Here is a 20,390-nt window from a genome sequence, read left to right as displayed (position 1 = left end):
AAATCTCGTGAGGGTATAATGGGAATCGCAACTTATATTTGACAGACAAAATTGCTCTGCGCAAAAACAATTTTGAGAAGTACTAATCTCGGTACTTCTCTCAGAAGTATTATTTTTACTCTTTTGCGGAATTACTTTTCCAAGTGCTTATATATCCAAACAATTGATATAGTGCTTCTGACTCCTCGTAAGAGCCAGAAGCACTTGAAGAAGTCAATCCAAACAGGCCCTTAGCTTCGAAATATTGGTAAAAATTGTACCCTAGATGGCCGGTTTAAGGGAAGAAAATGCAAGGTAAAATCCTTAGCCCAGATGACAAAGGTTTGGAGGATAAAAATTCAAAGTAAAATCTTATGGTCTTTTACTTCCCGAAAAGAATATCTGCGATGGAGATTTTGGGAGAGAAAAGTTAATATACATTAAGATTTTGTGATACTCGTTACAAATCCATATGTACGTCAACATCATTGAAGCCATTTATTTGAATCGGAGATACTGAAATTCAAATGAGAAGACAAGTAATAATTTCTGTTTACATTGCATATCCGTTTCATATCTAATGCAACACATCTTTTATCATAGGAAAGCATTATTACCTGCATTTGTAATTCCTCTGGTCATCAAAAAGAGTGGCGATCTGGTAAGTTGTCCCGTTCGTATGGATAAGAATGATGTTTACGTGGCGTGTTTTAATCAGAGAATAAACATATTCGGCTGTGTGCTACGTAAAGAATGGCTTGATTAGGAGCCCACTGTAATTTAAACTCAAATTAAAACACTGCCACGTAGACACTATTCCTATTCTATAATCGCTTCGCCAATGTTTTTCCATTTTTTTTCTATTATCTATCAAAACCATATCCTTTTACTTTGTTAAACGAGATCTCTCACTCAATTTTTTATTTTAAGTTGGAAAATAACTAGTATATTCAAGAGTGACAAAACTGGCACAATCGTCAAAGAATGGCACACTAAGGCATCTTACCTTCCAAATGATTTTTAGCTCAAATCAATTAGAGATCTCTTTAAAATTGTATATAATGGTATGTTTTCAACTTCTGAAAACATCTTCAGACAATCAAAATTCCAATATTAAGATTCAAACACCAATATGACATGCTCTCTGACTAAAGTTTCCTCAGACGTCTTGGTATTGAGTAGGGACTTCAACTTAATATAAATCTATTGGGCACTCCAACTGTGTTTCTTATACATGTCATATAGGTTAATAAATCGGACACATCAACCATCATTTATATTTGCTCTGTATAGTTTGCCATTGAAGCCAAAATATAAGATTTTGCCAGCTTGTTAAAACTTTTTCCACTACTCCAAATCAGTTTTCTTAAATACACCTCCTGTAACTAAAACCCAACCTGTTTGGATGCATTCATGCATATTTTATTGGAGTCAACAATGGCTTATTTGAGAAGAAAGCCTCCAAGTTGGCTATTACCATTTCATGCAACGCTGAAAATGATTCTGGTGTCAACACAGCTCTATGTGGCGAGAGTACAACATTGTCCAATTTAAATAGCTCTTTGGGCACATCTGGCTCATTCTCGAACACGTCTAAACCAGCACCTCCAATTTCTCCTTGCACCAAACACCTAACCAATTCCTTCTCATCAATAAGAGCCCCACGTCCTACATTAATGACAACTCCTTCCTTCCCTAAAGCTGATAAAACATCCTTGTTAATGATGTGATAGGTTTCGTTGGTCAATGAACAAGTAACAATGAGAATATCGCTGTCAGTTGCAAGATCACGAGCATTAGAATAGTAAGGGAATGAAACAGATTCCTTCTTCTTCCTTGAGTTGTATGAAATGTGGCAGCCAAAGGCTTCAAGTCTTCTTGCAACTTCAGAGCCGATGCTTCCAAGCCCAATAATACCTACTCGCTTGCCCCCTAACTGCAATCATCACCATATAATTAAAATAGAAAACTATAGTTCTAATTCACAACCATTTATTGTATGGAGATAGTGAAAGTAGATAACAAATGATGTGCCCCTTAGTAGAGTATAATGGAGGAATTAGCCAACCAAATATTTGGAATAAGGTTTTTGCCGATGAGGAGATTAATCAAGTAAAATGTGTCTAGACTGAAAGGGGGATTGAAACCCTATTACAAGAAGAGAGTACCAAAAAAAAAAATTCTCAAACAAAGCAATCTTGGGCCAAGGAAGCTTGAATACCATGGTAGATTTGCAAGGAGCAATGATTAACATAACTAAGGTCACTGTGGTTTAGGTGAAAAGATTGGAGATTGTATGAGGCATCAACCTAACAAAATTAGATCTCTCCTCTCTCCTATATTGTCCGTCCCTCTTGTCCAAAATTGTTTGAGTGTTCTCAAGGCTAATATCGCCTGTCCTTGGGATCTAAAGCATAGATTTCTTTTTGATCATTCTAAAAGCATTAGTGTACATAGGCAATCGGGACTTTCCAATCTCTAACAACCAGCAACAACATGACACGACTTCAGTTCAATTTTCTGTGATATAAAAATATGCCTACGAACTATTCAATAATAGTTAAATGAGTAGCTAACCAAATCAATACCCTTTGCAAACCAGATAAAGTTATGTGTGCTCAACATGAAAGGTCACCAATCGATAAGAAATGAAAGGTCACCAATCGATAAGAAATGCAAATAATGCAAAAAAGTACATAAAATGTACAAGAGGGTATTGCTTGGACTATCCTGCCATCGGCTATTGCTTGGGGTCTTTGGAAAGAGCACAACAACAGGGTATTTCATAGCAAGGAGAGTTCTCCCCACACAGTGATTTTAGAGATTTTTGGCCTTCTGTTCCTTTGGTCAAAGATGAACAAAGTTTTTGAGGGAGTATTCTTCCAATATTTCTTGTTTAATTGGGAAACCATTTGTGATTAGTTCGCGGCCGTGTAATTTTCTTTTCTTTTCTTGTTTCTTTTAGCTGTACTCTTGTTGTGTTTTTTGGGGGCTATCTCGGTCTCCCCCTTTTCTTTTCTCTATTTATAACATTTTATACTTATCAAAAAAAAAAGTACATAAAATGTAAGACTAATGATTTTTTAACTCTACCCAACAGCGTGACTCAAAAACTCACTGACCTGTCATGCGCAAAGAACTGTAGATTCTTTCGTTCAGGATACACAACTGTATCATCGGGATACACAACTGCAGATGGCAGATCTGTTGTGTATCCCGAGGGACAGAATCTATGGTTCTTTGCCCATGCCACATCGGTGAGTTTTTTAGTCACCCTGTCAGGTTGAGTTCAAAAATCAGCACTCAAAATGTCAGTACAAATGAACTTACAATTTTCTTTCATTGACTTAACATGGTATCACAACCATCCTTCTACTACTCACACATAAATCTTCCACCTAACAAAGTTTTTGAAGTTGGCATTTTGTCAAAGAGGTAATATGCAACACACAGCCACCTACGACGCATAACCTAGATTAAAATTCACGTGGTTAACTAATTAACCTTTCTTTCCCCATTTATTATTATTTTGGACTAATTTATAAGTCAAATACTTGCTAAAATCAACATTAGAGTAGAGGGTGATGAAAAATGACCTTAGAACCGAGAGGATAGTCCCCCTTGAGAGACCAAAGTCCTTTACGAACATAGCAATCTGCAGCAGAGATTCTTCTAAGGACACCAAGAAAGAGTCCAACAGCGTAATCTGCAACATCCTCTGAGGAAACTGTGCCAACATTAGCAACAATTATACCTCTACGCTGGCACTCTGCCATGTCAATGTGATCGACACCCACACCAGTGGTCACAACACATTCAAGGGAGGGTAAGCTTCGTAGTATTTCAGAGGGACAAGGGTTGGTGGGGCAACAAATTAAGGCTCTAATCGATTGGGTTTGGGGGTGGGAATTCAAGAACAGATGTGTGGGCATTGAAGATTCTAAAGGTTTCAGAGATTGAAATTTGTTTGAAAATGTCTCTTCGTATGAAGAAATGAAAGGGAATGTTCTTAGGAGGAGAACCAAAGGTAGATTATTGGATTTTTCTCCTTTTTCTGCCATTGATGTTGATCATGAGATTTGAGAATTGAAGTGCTGTCCACGAGTATGAAGAGTACCAGAAGTAGTAAGGGTGTAAAAACAAGCTCGACAGCCCGACCTAGATACGGTCCGTCCCGAAATGAAGCCCGGCCCCGATGTACCTATGGCCCGGCCCGAATTGTCCCTAATTAGTCCAGCCGAAAAGCCCAATTTCTTTCCTTCAACTTCTATTTCGTTTCTAGGTAAGTAATAAATTACCTTGGATCTTGTGATTAGGATTTTGGAATATCAGATTGAATACTAATGTGACACATGAGTTGGTTGATTGAAAATTTTGAATTGGTCGATCAAGTTTTAAGATTAATCGATCAAGATTCAAGTTTTCAAGTGACCAAGATTAAAGCTCATATTTATACTTGTTACACGTTGAATCGAATTATTTTATTAAAATACCTTTTTAATTTTGAGTCTTTATTTGATTTTTTAATCTTTAGACATTATGTTATTAAGATATTTTTTTTACATCGTGTAAATAATTTTTTTTAAGTTAAAAGTCGAACTTGCACCTAAGCCCGAATTTCAAGTCCTAAGCCTAAATTCGAGCTAGGCCCCGAAAATCCAAAATTCTATGGGTATTTGTACGGGTTCGAGCCTTAAGATTATGTCTCTAGCCTGACCCAAAACTACTTCAACAAGAAATGACCCGAGTCCCAAAAAACCTAACCCAAAAAGGTTTGGAGTGTCTCATTGGGGGACACACAGGAGACATCTTGTCATGGTGACGTGCATGTCCGTAGATATATTTTCTTTAAGATACGAGTAAAATGCATTTACAGACATGCATACCACCACGTCAAGGTGTCTCTCGCTAAGGTAAGCTCACTCCGTTTTTTAGAAATCATTTATTAATATTTTTTATTTAAAGAAAAATTTATTTAGCATTTACTCTCACTTTTTTAGAGAGAAAATCATGAGTAAATGTAATAATGATAGTTTTGTAATTTTAGAAAATTAAACGCCATTATAACTATAAGGGATTTTTGTAGTTTAGAATTCGAATAAAGATAATTTTGAAGATAAAACAATAAAAGGATGTTATTTTTGTAATTTAGAAAACTACTCAACGTGAATTGTGAGATTGTGATTTGTGTGTGTGACTGAAGTGACCCTTATTGTGTTAAATTAATTAAATGTAACGGTGGCGGCATATGTGGGATCCAAAATATTTGGGAAAAAACCTTTCTTACTAACTTTGCAAGATTTTAATGCTTACTAAGGGTATGAGCTCAAATGAATTACCAAATTGGCATCCTACTCTACAACTCTCTAAATTTTATGGAAAATTTAGATAAAAAATTTCAAAACACATGCAATTTATTTGGGCTCGATCTAAGATTTCGAAAATGGTCGACTATCAAACTTCATGGAACTCCCAAATTTAAAATTTCAACGGTGACAAATAAATATTTTTTTTATAAGTTCATAGAATTTTGTCCACAACAACCGTGGGGCGTCGGATTATAATTTTAGACCCACAAGGTGAGCTCAATGACTGTTAGTAAGAATTTAAATCTTATTAAGTTAGTAAGATTAGTTGTACCGCAGATATTAGTGTGTAACCACTTCTCTTTCGCCATCTGTCGTTGAAATAGAAAGAGCCCTGTGACGGTGACGTTGGATTTACTGCAGTTTTTAGATTTCTGACGTGGAGGTTCATCACATGCAATGATTTCAAATCTTAAAAAAAAAACAAGTAAGTATTGTAGAATCCACATGGATTATCATTAATCCATGAGTGATTGTTTGTCACAGAAACAACACCGTTTTGACATGTGGTGTTGATGACAAAGCAATAATAAGAGATTTTTTCTCTCTCCTAACCATGGTAAAAAATCAAAATTTAGATCATCTCTTGTCACAGATGAAATTCTATGAATTTAAAAAAAAAAAATTAAATTAAACTTAAAAAAGAAAAAGAAGGCCATCTTCTTTTATAAAAAAAAATTATCATGAAAGCAAGTTGAAAAAGAGGCAGAGAATCGTTTTTCTTCTCTTGGGAGGTTCTGAAAGAGTGAATGGCTGGAAGAGAGGAAGTAAAGGATGAAGAGCTACCATTGATTCTATTTTATGGTAAGCTCCCATCACCCAAACTCCTCCCTTTCTTCGAAGATGAGTTGTTGAAGAAGTTTCGACTTTTGAAGCCATGGTCCTCCGAGATGCCCATCCACCAATTCTTGACAACCCATGCTAGTTCGATAAGGGCCATGATCTGCATGGGCCGCCGCACCACAATTGATTTCCACACACTTCAGTGTCTCCCTTCTCTCGAGTGCATAGTCGCCACAACCGCTGGTGTCAACCACATCGACTTGTCCGAGTGCAAGCGAAGAGGCATAACTGTTACAACCACTGGTAACGCCTTCTCTGAGGACGTAGCTGATTGTGCTGTTGGACTCTTGATTGATGTCCTCAGATCGATGGCATCGGATCGATACGTTCGCTCTCAGCTCTGGCCTATCAAAGGGGAGTATCCTCTTGGTCACAAGGTCATCATCTCTCTCTTTCATAATCTACACTACCATCTATTGTGTAAATGTCTTGTATTCTGTTGGTGCTGGGTTGCGAGGATGCAAGGGGGCAATTGTGTAATATTTTCTTAAGGGTTTTGGGCAGTTTCTATTTTTGGGAGAGATGGACCTGTTTTAGCAACTCCCGGTTTGGAGATCTCTAGAGCTGTGAAGCTTGAGAGAAAATAGTATAATCCGATCCGGGGATATAGGCACACTGCAGAACCATGTAAATCCTTGTGTTTTGTGTATTTTTGTTCTCTTTGCAATTTTGATTTTTCACACCATCATCATCAAAAATCTTATCCCACGTATTGTTCCTCCATTCGACTCTATCCAAAATCACATCTTTTGTCATTGAAATTACATTCAATTCTATTTTTTCATTACATGGTTGTTAGCTAGAACTACATTTCTAATTTATAATGTTATGGCGATAATTGCAGGTGGGAGGCAAGCGAGTAGGTATTATTGGGCTTGGAAGCATCGGGTTTGAAGTTGTGAAAAGACTTGAAGCCTTTGGCTGCCATATCTCATACAACTCAAGGAAGAAGAAGAAGCAATCTGTTTCATTCCCTTATTACTCTAATGTCTGTGATCTTGCAGCTAATAGCGATATTCTCGTCATTACTTGTGCATTAACCAACGAAACCTACCACATCATTAACAAGGATGGTCTTTCAGCTTTAGGGAAGGAAGGAGTTGTCATTAATGTGGCACGCGGGGATCTTATTGATGAGAAGGAATTGGTGAGGTGTTTGCTTCAAGGAGAGATTGGAGGTGCTGGTCTTGACGTGTTCGAGAATGAGCCCAATGTGCCCAAAGAGCTATTTGAATTGGACAACGTTGTACTTTCTCCACATAGAGCTGTGTATACACCAGAATCATTTTCAGCATTGCATGAAATTGTTATAGCCAACTTGGAGGCTTTCTTCTCAAATAGGCCATTGTTGTCCCCGCTAAAATATGAATGAAGGGGCGGACTCTGTATCTTTTGATTGCTAGGTCACTTCTAAAAACTCAACTAGCAATTGTCTTCTGGTCACTTTGCTCTGTTCTTATGGACTTGTTTTGAGTGAAAATAATAACCTTTACACAAAGTTGGCAACATCAATTTTCTTAGGTAATTTAGCAAAAACTATGGGTATGTTCTAATGCCATTGGCAAGCGTTAGAAATTGTTCCAAATATCATTTTGTTGATGTGTCAAAGTGGGTCTTAATAAATTCCTAAAATCATGGCAACATTCTTTCAGATTTATCAGTGTTGTTCATATTTCAATTTGTAATTGACTGTGTGTGTTGTGCCAAGGATAGATTGATTAATGTTGTACCATGATCTTTAAGTGTATACCTGGTAGTTTAAATTGGAGAACATGCGAGGGAGTTGTGTGCCCAAGGCGAGGCAGTGGCATACCCAAGGCGAGACCGTATCAGCAAGTAAATAGACTTTCAAATGAGATACATTTCTCCTAAGGTTTGCGAACTATTAAAATCATAGTACACTTTATTTAGTAGTTTGAACTTTATTCTTGAATGAATGATAATCTTGTAATTACAGTGCCAATATCAAATGTTGGTTGATGTGTCTGACATATTTGAATCTAGATGAGATGTTTGGGGAACAAAGTCAGACTGCCCAATAGGTTAAATTGAAATCCCTACTCAATGCCAAGATAGAATGCGTTGCCTCTAAGATACAACAACCCAGTAGTCACATACTTATCATTCCCAGATCGATATCGGCCTCCAACCGATATGTTCGCTCTGTTCTCTGGCCTATCAAAGGGGAGCATCCCCTCGGCCACAAGGTCATCCTGATCTTCATCTCTCTCTCATATGAGCTAGAAGTTTCCGAATCGTTTTTTTTTTTTAGGATGATCTGAGTGAAGAGATCATCTTCACAAAAAATGGTCCCATTCTGGAGCTTCTAACCCAATCAGAAGCGATTTATAAGTGGGCTTACACCCATAGCTCAGTTGATTTGACATATTGCAAAACAACCAAAGAGGACATAGATTCAAGTCCAGCTTACCTATCCAAAAAACAAAACAAAAATCGGTTTATAAGTCAACGGTAAAAATTAATTGAAATCAGTTTTGATAGGGTTTTAAGTTTAGAATGGACATCCTCACAAAAATTCAGCCCATTTTGAAGCTAGCATGCAGTGTTCTCAACCATTGGATTGAACTTGATTGAGGGATGGAATTAGAAAAAAAATATTATTTTTTTTCAATCGTCTCTCCTTGCAAATGTGCTCTGTTCGAGCATCCTTAGCCAAGAGTGCTCTGTCTGAGATTCTTTAGTCTTTTTGTCATAGGGATTTCAACTCCCTTCACTCCTATAGCATGTAGATATGGTGCTAATTGCAAGTGGGAGGCAAGCGAGTGGGTATTATTGGGCTTGGAAGCATCGGCTCCAAAGTTGCAAAAAGACTTGAAGCCTTTGGCTACCATATCTCTTACAACTCGAGGAAGAAGAAGCTGTCTGTCTCATTCCCTTATTATTCTAATGTTCGTGATGTTGCAACGGACAATGATGTTCTCATCATTACTTGTGCATTGACCGACGAAACCTAGCAACTCATAAACAAGGATGTTCTATCAGCTTTAGGGAAGGAAGGAGTTGTCATTAACGTGGGACGCGGGGCTCTTATTGATGAGAATGAATTGGTGAGATATTTGGTGCGAGGAGAGATTGAGCCCAATGTGCCAAAAGAGCTATTTGAATTGGACAACGTTGCACTTTCTCCACATAGAGCTGTGCATGCACCTGAATCATTTTCAGCATTGCGTGGCATTGCCATAGCCAACTTGGAGGCTTTCTTCTCAAATAGGCCATTGCTGTCTCCGGTAAAATATGAAGGAACTTTGTACCTTTCATAGCTAGTCCACTTATTATAAAAATTGATCTGGCAATCATCTTCTACTCATTTTGTACCTTTCGCAAAGTTGAGTGTTTCCACCTATAGAAAAAATTATGATTGTGTTTTAATGCCATTGGCACTCGTCCATTGGGAAATTGTTCAAATTTCATTTTGTTGGTATGTCAAAGCGGGTCTTATTGTAGTTCATAAATTCATGGCCAGCAATCTTTAAAACTTATCAGTATCGTTCATATTTCAATTTTTGAATTTGATTGCATGTGTTGTGCTGAGGGTAGGGCAAATTGTTATAGTTTATGGAGCCTGATGGTACTGGTCAGGAAGGAGTATCGATCATCTTTTAACACTGTGAAGACACCGGTCAAGCTCAACATTGAGCTTGCTGGAGGGTTGGAGGGGGCAGAGGCCTTCCTTCCCGAAAGATGAGGGTTTGGGGCGAAGCTTAGGGTATTTTTCTTAACTTTAATGATATTATGTAAAACCCTAGTTAGGTTTCTTGGAGGGTATATATCTATCTATTTTTTATGAGAAAGTGTAATATGTAACTACGAATTTTTTCTTCACAGTGGAATCGGTGTTATCCGTGGACGTAGCTCAATCTTAAGGGAATCACATAAAAAACCTGTGTTTTGTGTGTGATTGTATCTTGATTATTTTTTCTTTTGTTTCTTGTTTTTGGATCAATTTCTCTACACAAATATTGGTTAAATAGATTTTTTTTTTTTTTAAATCAAATGGAATAACCCTACGCTACCTAGATTTTGCAGTAATTTACTCCATGTTTTTTTGTGCAATATATATTTTCAAGTTCATCAAGGGAAGTTCAAAGGTTTTCATGAAAACTGTCTTAAGTCATATTCCATCCAAGATCACCCAATGAACTTGAATGTGCATCCAAACAGGTTAGGGTCCTACACTCCTAGTTGCAGTGGGAACATGTAAGAACATTGGTCTGGAGTTGGTAGAAATGTGACTTTTTCAGATATTGTAGGTTTATATCATGTTATCAGATTCGCTCTACACTAATGATTTTCTGATGCCCTCCTCTGAGATACGCCCTCCTATGCCTCTCATCACTAAATCATAGATCATTTGCATCCCGAGGCAAATGGCCTATGGTTCTATGATAGAGGCATCTCAGAGGAGGGCATCATATTATAATGATTCTTCGCTCTAACCATGCCGAGCTGCAAATCAGTACAAAACAAACTGGTTTACAATTCAATTGGCACATGGTTCGTGAAACAGCGAACAGATGCAACCCTTTATTTTGGTTGATATTAAAGATGCCCCTCTGTTTTGTCACTATTAGAATCCAATGTTTTGTCATTGTAAACTATCTCTCCAGGACACTAATACATATAAAATATATCATTTTTCTTAATCTAGGGTTTTCTAGTTTTTAGGGATATTCTGAAAATTTTGATCGAAAATGGGATTTTAGTCAAAACCTGTATTTCTCTTCTAAATTATATATGTTTCAAAGATGTATAAATGTCCTTGATGAAAAATGTTTCATTTATCTTATAATTTGTTGTAGAATACTCATCCGTCCTAAGAAAGACAATTATAAACACTTCATTGTTGGGGACCAGAGAGTAGAAGATCACGGATGGACTTACTAGAAAGTCAATTAAGTACAAAATGTTGTCTGTGAATATGCTCTTTAACATAACACTTTTAATTTCATAATTTATCCATGAGTCCCCCCCCTTTGACATATGCCCCATCACAGAATCGTAGATCATTTGTCTTGGGATACACAAGAAAAAGATTTATGATTTTACTTATCCCAAGGCAAATGATCTACGGTTCTTTGTTGGGAGCATAGGGGGACGTATGTCAGAGGGGGTGTCAGAAAATCATTATTCTTTATCGATTCATGATATATGGCTTTGTTGGGTATGTTGAAAAGAAATCAATTTTTCTTTTAGAAAGGATATTGAAATACACTCACAATAACAATTAAAGAGAGAGATCACATCTTATTAAAGAAAATGCCATTAAGAGAGACATGAGCCACCCTTCAACTCTCCATGAAATGTTTGCTAAACAATGATCAAAATAAGCCAAGTGAAAGTCCCACGACCCATTTACATATAAGAATATCTCCATTGTCTACTAAACTTTGGAGAATTATAAATTTAAGGCCCAAATAGGGAGTGTTTGCCTTCAAACCCTCGTTAACTTCTTCAGCACGAGAGGACTTCCTATGCATCACAATGAATGCCCTTACTAACTTTACTTGAAATGCCATGATGAACAACGATCTCAACTTCAAACAAAAGTATCTTCAACATCTTCGAAAGATTTTTATGAATTCCCCGATTTCGGATGCCGGTGTTCAAGGAGGATGATAGATTCCGCTTTCGCCAAGAACCATACCACCCATCTTTGGTTAGACACATGCGATCTATACTCTGACAATGGCTCTGTACAGGGGAATTGGATATGGGAGGGATGTTTGGGTTTCTCTTCAGGTGGCCCCTACGACCTAAATGAAGGATTCTTAAAATTCCTCCCCAACCTCAACCCTCACCCGAAGGTGAACTAGAGCTGGTAGAAGCTCATGCCCACAGAGTAAAAGCTAAGTGAAAATTTGGGGTATTTATAGGCTGAAATAGGGATACCGTCAATCAATGTCATATTAAATGAAGGATTTCACGTAACGTCATCAAATATTGAATACTCAGTACAATTGGAAAGAAAATGAAGTCCACATGCTGTAGTCGGTGGCCACACCGTGGTTGAGTTGTTAGGTGAGCATCTCTATGGTCCTAATTTTAACAATCTTGAGAATCAAATGTCCAAGTAGAGACCCACCACCTTGTGAAGAAAATAATATCCAAACTTTCCCATTTTGGTTGGGTACAGATATGGTAGGGGCTGATTCTTCATTATTTGCCATGCCAATCATCAGTTTTTATTAGGGGAAAAAATAAAGTTACTAAAAATATTGCCCTTCTCCATAAATTTAGGTTTTTGATTGCATTAAGTCTCGCTAATATCTTATCAAGCCACATTGACCAAACACAGGTGTAAACACCCTAAAATTGCGCAAAATCCTTCTAGATACTTTAGTGCAACACTCTACAGTTTTAGAAAAATTCCAAAGTAGAGAGTCCCCCAACACAAGTCCCCAAACACTTCTATATGTTTCCAAAACTTTTCCATAACTTAAATCTAAACCCTGAAGCCTTATCCAAGAGCTCCCTAAACTTACCTAAGATCCACTCCCCAAAACCTTAGCAACTCTCAAAATCCTTCCCAAAAACCTTGGAAACTTCTTGAAATCTTTCAGACTTTCCCAGTATTAAGTAAAACCCTAGTTATTTTTTCCTAGGGTATATGCTTCTCTTTTGGTGAAAAGGTGTAATCTATAACTACGAATTTTCTCTTCATAATGGAATCGATGTAATCGGTGAAAACCCTAAAATTGTGCAAAACCCTTCTAGGTACTTAAATGCAGCACTCGATTTCAAAGAAATTCCAAAGTAGGGAGTCACCCAACGCAAGTCCCCAAACACTTATAAAACGTTTACAAAACCTTCCAAGAACTTAAATCTAAACCTTAAAATCTTATCCAAAAGCTCTTAAATCTTGCCCAAGATCCACTTTCCAAAAATCCTAGCAATTCCTAAAACCCTTCCCAAAAACCTTAGAAACTTCCTGAAATCTTTCATAGACTTTCATAGTATTAAGCAAAACCCTAGTTATTTTTTCCTAGGGTATATACTTCTCTTTTTGGTGAAATCTATAACTACAAATTTTCTCTTCATAGTGGAATCGATGTGATCCGTGGACACCCTGAAATTACACAAAACCCTTACAAGTACTTGTGTACAACACTCAACAGTTTTAGAGAAATTCTAAAGTAGGGAGTCACCCAACACAAGTCCCCAGAAACTTGTAGACGTTTCCAAAACCTTCCAAGAACTTAAATCTAAACCCTGAACCCTTATCCAAGAGCTCCCAAACCTTACCCAAGATCTACTTCCCAAAAATCCTAGCAACTCCTAAAAACCCTTCCCAAAAACCTTGAAAAGTTCCTAAAATATTTCTTAAACTTTCCTAGTATTATGTAAATCTTAGTTATTTTTCCTAGGGTATATAGTTCTCTTTTTGGTGAAAGGGTGTAATTTATAATTATAAATTCTCTTTTCATAGTGGAATCGGTGTGATCTATGGACTTATCTCAATCTTGAAGGAAGCACGTAAAATCTTTGTATTTTCTATTTGATTTGTGGGGGTTTTTTTTTTTTTTTTTCGTTGCTTGGTTCAACTGTAATTTTCTTAACAGCTCCGATACCAATATTAAGCAATATATATATAAGTTTATAATAAAAAAATATCTAGAATAAAATAGGGATCCAATCACAAAAACATGCTAAAAGATTATTTAATAAATGAAAACTACCAAAATCTTAATTCTAATAATTCTTCCAACGTTCTCTCTCTTCCTCTTTTTCCTTTATTTATGGTTTGCATAGTGAAATGATAGAAAATGCAAAAGGTTATCCTCATCCTCATTCAAAACAGTTAATTCTCATATTGGTGTTGATAAGAAAAAGAGGAATGTCACGCCACGATCTATTACTCTCACCAATGGGTAGACACGTAAGCCATACCACAACGTGTGAGATTTTGATTATGATGATGATGATGATGATGTTGACGATGACCATGACGAAGACAGTGATGACGAGTAAAAGGCATTGAGATTTTTCATTGGTTTAACAGGGAAGATCAAAATCAAGGGAGTCACGTCATCAATTTGAAAACATAAAGAGGTAACTCAAATATGTACAAAAATGTCTAGGGGCATGTCATTGGCTTGAAAACATAAGGGTATCTAAAATATTTACCAAAATGTGGAAGGCCATCACCATCATCATATTCAAGAAATTGAAGATGACTGATTTAAGGAAGAAATTTCTACGATTTTTTAGGTCATTTTTCATTATTCTATAAGAGAAGACTAAGGTCACGGGCATGACACTATTTGAAATATAAGGAGGTATCCCAAATAATCACAAAAAATGAAAGAGTATTGATGAACGTTACGAAGCCCCAAGACCCAATTCTACACTTAAAGGAAGCCATCTCTATAAATTTGTGCTCAGCTTTGAAAGATTCCCTCCAATAATGAAGATGGACTCACAAGAATATCAGGAAATGTATGTTAGGAAAGGGAATTCCCCTGGATCAAGAAAAGACTACATGTTCACACACTTAGAATTCAAAAATGCAACGAAAGATGACATATTTTACATTTAGCAACAACTAATTATGTCATGGAGAAGAGCATTAGAAATACCATTTGGGTCTTGATTCCTCTTCCTTCTCAGTCAAATCTCGATACTCATACCACTCTCCCCCAGCCTTGCTAACAGGCATAGGAGGACGAACAAATATCTCAACTGGCTTGGGGACGTGAACACTCAAATGCATTTCTCCAGCCGTCTTTTCAAAACTAGTTGAATTAGAATTATCAAGTGGATCGCTTATCATTTCCACAGCCATCCATCCTAAGCCCGAAATCGCAATATCACAAGCAGGTCTGCCCAAGAAGAGAAAAGAACACGCAAATCATGTAATATAATTGAAAGAAAAGAATAATTTATTACCCTAACGACATAATAACATTACTCTTTCCCTGCAGTGACAAATCAATTTATGACTACTTAGCTTCCCTACAGAGCATATGTAACAAGATTGACTCATTGTGCTCAATATGCAAAAAACATAGAAAACACCTTGAGAAACATGTTTTTTATTTGTTTGCAAGTCAAACTTCCCCAGCCAGAATTTTAACTACTTCAACATGAAAAAGAGGAGAGAACATCTATGAGGTATATTACAAGGTCCGCTCTAACGATTGACTAGGCCTATTATATTCAAGCTGGCGGTGGAAGAGGAGGCAGTCAAATAGGGGGGAGATAGATCGGGCTGGTACAAGAGCATAGGTGAACCACACACGAGGAAATGTTGGGAACTTCATGGATAGCCTTCCTCTAGGAATGAAGGATTATGCACACTCCCACTCAAAACACTTGAGCAGGAACAATCTTTGATAGCACACTTGGAAGAGTAGCTAAGACAGAACACTATTAGGTTGGCCCACATTGGGGGATCTTCATCAACCTTTTCTTCCTTAATTCAAGCATTCACTGGCCACATAGATACAAATGATGCCATGTCTCATTATGCTTCTCAAGGGACTTCTTAAATCAATGATCTTAAGCCTACAAATCATACAACTGATATATCTTCACTATTTTCTTGTTCGCAACCAATTTAGTCAAATCATTCCATATCATATTCATAGATGGCTCACTCCCCACCCATTCACAGTTGTCATGTGAGTACCTCTGTTAGCATATTCCAACACTAAAGCATACTTACATAGCTACAAATGATGCCATGTCTCATCTCTGTATTTTCCTTATTCTTCCACCCATACAAGCTAAACTGTCTAAAAAAGTATTTGGTGAAGATAAGAGCTCTCAATTCAAGGTCTATTAGAGAAAGTGTAAACAAGGACTACTGAGTCTCAACCCCAATTAGAAGGTATAGATTTGATTCTGTCATTAACTCATCTCTTTCTGATAATCTCTCTATCTTGACTTACCTATTTCTGTTTCCAAAAGCAAGTGCTCATATACCAAGCATGTTACTTCTTGCAATATGTTTCTTAACACCTTTACTTCTACGGTACAGGACATTCCATTCTGGCTATCCAAGATACTATCTTAGTGGCTCCAAGCCATGAAAGAAGATGTGGTAACCTTCTAGCAAAATCATACTTGGATATTGTCCTTCCACCACAAGGAAAAAAACCAAATGCCATAAATTGATTTACAGCCTAAAGTTTAAACATGATGGATCCGTTGAGAAGCACAAAATCCATGTACTTTCAAGGGAGTTTGATTATATTGGGACTTTTTTCTCACAATGTAAACCAATTTTTAATATTTCTTTTTTTGGTGGCTCCTCAATTGGCATATCCATCCATTAGATGTCAATAACGCCCTTCCTTCATGGATCTGTAGCGTTTCTGTAGAGTAGTTCATGTGGGTTGGTGGTGTGCATCCTTTGCTTTGTATCTGGTTGGTCACTCAACCTCCTTTATTTTATGAAATTTTATCAAAAACTAATGCCTTCATCGCAACTAACAGGAAGGGGTCAACATGAGTCTCCAGGTAGCTTTTAAGCTTAGGGGAGTGTAGGAATCAACTCCACATGACCAAGAAAGTGATCTACAGCTTGAAGATGACAACCAGGCATGGTTTAACAGGTTTAGTAAAGTATATACCTCAATGGGTTCTGTCGAAGTTAGTCCAATTCATTCAATCTGTGTTCACCTAGGGCCCCCCTGAAATATTTCCTTGGTATAGAGGTTGCTCCCTTCAATTATTTCTCCAAAAAAGTATGTTTTGATGTGAGTAATTCACACATCTACTGCATTTATTCCTTAAACTAGGTCCACATTCAATGCTCCCTGGTTTAGCAGAAGATTCTCCTTAAATGACACAGTTTTAGTGTTGTTTGGTTGTGATGGCAGAGATTCTTCCATCAATTCACTGTCATTCTTCATGGTTATTGATCCCAGGGTGCCAAGTAAGATCAAAGGCAGTCTGGTTGGCTGAAGCTTCTAAAATCTTCACCTAATGAATCTTTTCACCTATACATCTTACGGGTAAAGTTTGTTAACTAGATTCACACCAGAATTTCTGGTGACTTCCCTAACCCTAACTGAACCATGTATGTTATCAAACAAATCAAGTACAGACACATTGTGTTAGATGAAATGATCACAGAACACTCGCTGCAGTTACTTCAATTATACTGAATATCAACACACTTGTCAGGGTTCAGAGTGAGCATAGGAAAGCTATGTAACTGTTATCAACCTAGAGGACATTACACCAATGGAATACTAGTACACATGAAACAAATGCAATGCGGCAGGACCCAACATCTGACAGTTCCCACCTAGGGAATGGTCATAATGATTTTAGCTTATAGAGTTTCATCTTGATCATTCACCTTATATTCCTTCCAACCATCCAGAGAAATGTGAATGGAAGCCAACAAGCATTCAGTGGGATCAACTTTTGTGTGGAAGAATACCTAACCAGAGCCACCCCCAAGAAGCCTTCTGGACCATAAATGAAAAAAAAAAAAACAAAAAACATGACCAACATGGACAGAGTGTTGTATCTTTCCTCCAAATATACCCCTATTGCATAAATTATCTACATATATGCATCAAGAAAGTTTTAAAATATTGGACATCAATTAACACTTTAAAGAAATCAACTATACCTCTTCTGATCTTCAAATTCTATTTTCAACTGGCGTACTGTTTGAAGCCCTGCCCAGCCATCTGTCCGGTGTTTCCCAGTTGGAGGTGTCAAGGAAACTCCAAGTTCATTCTGCAACAAACAATTACAAGTCACAACTTTCCAAAAAGTTAACAACATACAAGAGCGCATAGATAAATCAACTACCTTGGAAAAAAATCCATGAACATCCAAGAAGTCAGAAATGGAAATCTAACATAGCTTGCAAATTGTGGTATAATAATAAGCAAGTTGAAAATTTATTCTAATGGTCCCATTGTATGATTGTTGAACCATAGTGAGAGAAGTGAAACGAAAAAATACAGAGAAGAAAAGAAAAAATAGAGAATGAGGACACTTGGCTCCCTCTTTCATTGATTCGTTATATTAGTAGGAAGATTACAATAGAAAACCATCTAATGAGTACAATGACTAAGGAAACCAAATAATACAAAAGCATGACTATATCATCCCCCCCCCCCCCCCCCCAAAAAAAATATATATATATTTGGGGTATAAATGTCATGCATGCCCAGTTTGCTTAAAATACAATGAAAAAAGAGCAAGAGATTGGTTTTATCTATACCAAAACGCCGATCCACGTCTATATGTTCTGTTCTGTCATGTTGCACTGAATTATGGTAAATGCTAATAGCATCCATGTCATTGCAGTACAAAGTCATAGGACCATGAACAAGAAATACCAGCTTCTTTAAGAGTATTATCAGCCACACAAGGTCACTGACACCATGAATCATTGATTGATCTTATGAAAACAAATTGATTCTTACTTCGTCATGACCACTAGATTATTCCAAAAATTGAAAAATACCCCAAGGTCGATCGCCTGTTATGCCTCTACTTGCCTGTGACCAAGAGAAGCGGAGAAAACAAAAAAACCCACTTTCAAGGGAAGATTTTAAATAATGTAGACTCGTACTTAAATGAGGGGTCTTTGGAATACAGAAATATACTGGCTTGCTTAGAAAGGTATACCAGGTGCATTGTTTTACGAAATTAAAAATAAAAAAGAAAGTATTTTTTTCAGAGCAAATCGTCGAAGCATAGGACTTGCATAAGTGCATTTATTCAACTGAGATGCAAGCAACCCAACAGAAAGTAAATCACTATTTTTAGTGGAGTATATACATCACAAACATTACTTGGTAAAACTCATCTGCTATGGCAGTGGGAACCATATGAATCTGCAATGCCTTGGGTCCATAGAATGTTAAACTTGTCGATGGAAGAGCCTGCAGTTTCATGCATAATAAGTTATACTGAGAGAACATTATGCAAAACCTGAAGAACCAGCCTTACTGCCTATATAAAAATTAGACATAAAATTGAAAACCTTTAGGACATCAACTCTGACAAGACCTCCCCAAAATAGTGAAAACCCATTCAAGTCTTTGGCTTCAATTTTGTTTGGTGTTCCCTCAGATGAAACTACCTGAACATCCAAATAGAATAAAAGAATTAGAATTCAAAACTAAAAGTTCAGATTACAATCTTCAAAAGATAACATTGATGGAAGAAAATATACAGGAAATGATTTCCCTCTAAGACGGCTTTGAGGAGCAAGGGCAGGTAGATCTTCTGAATGAACAACTGCTGCCTGCCTATGGTGGAGATGCACTCCCGGTGTGTCAAACAATTTCTGTCATATATTGAAGAATAAATAGTACGATTTTAGTTTGGGGACAGCCATTCAAACCAATAAAATTAAAGATTAATTAATCATGGATACACTAGCGAAAACTGATTTAGTAAGAAACTGAAACCATTGATGGAATCACTAGGGAACAATCATACCCATCACTGTATGCTTGTTCGCTGAAAAAGAATTGTACAGTGCAGAATTGTCTGACTCGCAACGGGAACACATCTTCTTGGGACTTGGGTATAATGAGAAACTTTAACAACCGGGAGCTAACTGAGGTGACTTCTCTCCTAAATCTTCTAATTCTCACCTTCTCAGGGAGAACGAGGAGGATAGAAGAGATTGGTCCAAGAGTAAGGATAATAGAATTTCTGCTCGGTCTTTCTATAAGTCCTTGCTTCCATCTTTTGATGTGTCATTTCCGGATTCTATTAATTGGTCCTCTCTTGTCCCCTCCAAGGTTTCGTTCTTCATTTGGCTTGCCTCCTTAGAGAGGATTCTAACCTTGGACAACCTGATTATTCGTGGGTGGATCTCTCCAAATTTTTATTCTCTTTGTAAGAGACAGGGAATCAGTTAACACATTTCAATTCATTGTCCTTTTTCCCGTGGTATTTGGTTGCACTTTCTTTCTCTCTTTCAATTGGATTGGATGTTGCCTCTAGCCCTTCTTTCGCTCTTGGAAGGGCTGTCTTTCTACGTCATCTCCAACATAAAAAGATATCTCTAGGCCATTCTTCCTCCTGCCATTTGTTGGGGTCTCTAGAAAGAGAAGAATAAAAGGGTGTTTCAAGGAAAGGAAAGCAATTCCCAGGTGGTGATTCCAAAGATTTTGGGTCTTCTCTATTTCTGGTCCAAGTTGGGCAAAGACTTTGTTGGAATTTCTTTTGACAATTTCGTGTTCAAGTGGGACA

General features: G+C 37.2%; 3 protein-coding genes and 1 pseudogene across 5 annotated transcripts in view; 2 read left to right on the top strand and 2 right to left on the bottom strand.

Moving 5' to 3' along the window:
* Positions 1–287: 287 nt before the first annotated feature.
* Positions 288–4,111, bottom strand: LOC147408070 (glyoxylate/hydroxypyruvate reductase HPR3-like). Its single transcript, XM_086436924.1, has 2 exons — positions 3,576–4,111; positions 288–1,915 (listed from the first exon to the last, which is right to left on the bottom strand). The coding sequence occupies exons 1-2, from the start codon at positions 4,038–4,040 to the stop codon at positions 1,391–1,393; spliced, it is 990 nt and encodes a 329-aa protein (XP_086293050.1). The 5' UTR covers positions 4,041–4,111; the 3' UTR covers positions 288–1,390.
* A 1,874-nt stretch (positions 4,112–5,985) lies between these two features.
* LOC147408069 (glyoxylate/hydroxypyruvate reductase HPR3-like) lies at positions 5,986–7,578 on the top strand. Its single transcript, XM_086436921.1, has 2 exons — positions 5,986–6,565; positions 7,033–7,578. The coding sequence occupies exons 1-2, from the start codon at positions 6,095–6,097 to the stop codon at positions 7,558–7,560; spliced, it is 999 nt and encodes a 332-aa protein (XP_086293047.1). The 5' UTR covers positions 5,986–6,094; the 3' UTR covers positions 7,561–7,578.
* Positions 7,579–7,960: 382 nt separating this feature from the next.
* On the top strand, positions 7,961–9,894 carry LOC147408068 (glyoxylate/hydroxypyruvate reductase HPR3 pseudogene; annotated as a pseudogene).
* A 1,541-nt stretch (positions 9,895–11,435) lies between these two features.
* Positions 11,436–20,390, bottom strand: part of NOA1 (P-loop containing nucleoside triphosphate hydrolases superfamily protein) — a 38,035-nt gene continuing 29,080 nt past the window's right edge. The window contains exons 9-14 of one of the 3 annotated variants that reach the window (XR_015176954.1): positions 19,360–19,473; positions 19,168–19,266; positions 18,977–19,066; positions 17,797–17,906; positions 17,518–17,626; positions 14,891–15,028 (exon numbers count right to left, since the gene is read on the bottom strand). Coding sequence is in view for 1 of the 3 variants with exons in the window: in XM_086436920.1 (XP_086293046.1) it covers positions 14,776–15,028; positions 17,797–17,906; positions 18,977–19,066; positions 19,168–19,266; positions 19,360–19,473 (666 nt within the window). In the remaining 2 variants the exon portion in view is untranslated. Of the gene's footprint in view, positions 15,029–17,517; positions 17,627–17,796; positions 17,907–18,939; positions 19,067–19,167; positions 19,267–19,359; positions 19,474–20,390 lie in introns of all 3 variants that reach the window. The other 2 variants (XM_086436920.1, XR_015176955.1) reach the window with 2 other exon arrangements.

The sequence above is a fragment of the Akebia trifoliata genome, chromosome 3 (assembly GCF_017979445.1).
Source record: "Akebia trifoliata isolate Shusen 1 chromosome 3, ASM1797944v1, whole genome shotgun sequence".
NCBI classification, from domain to species: domain Eukaryota; kingdom Viridiplantae; phylum Streptophyta; class Magnoliopsida; order Ranunculales; family Lardizabalaceae; genus Akebia; species Akebia trifoliata.
Note: the sequence above shows the minus strand (reverse complement) of the source record. Positions and strands in the feature narration are given on the sequence as shown.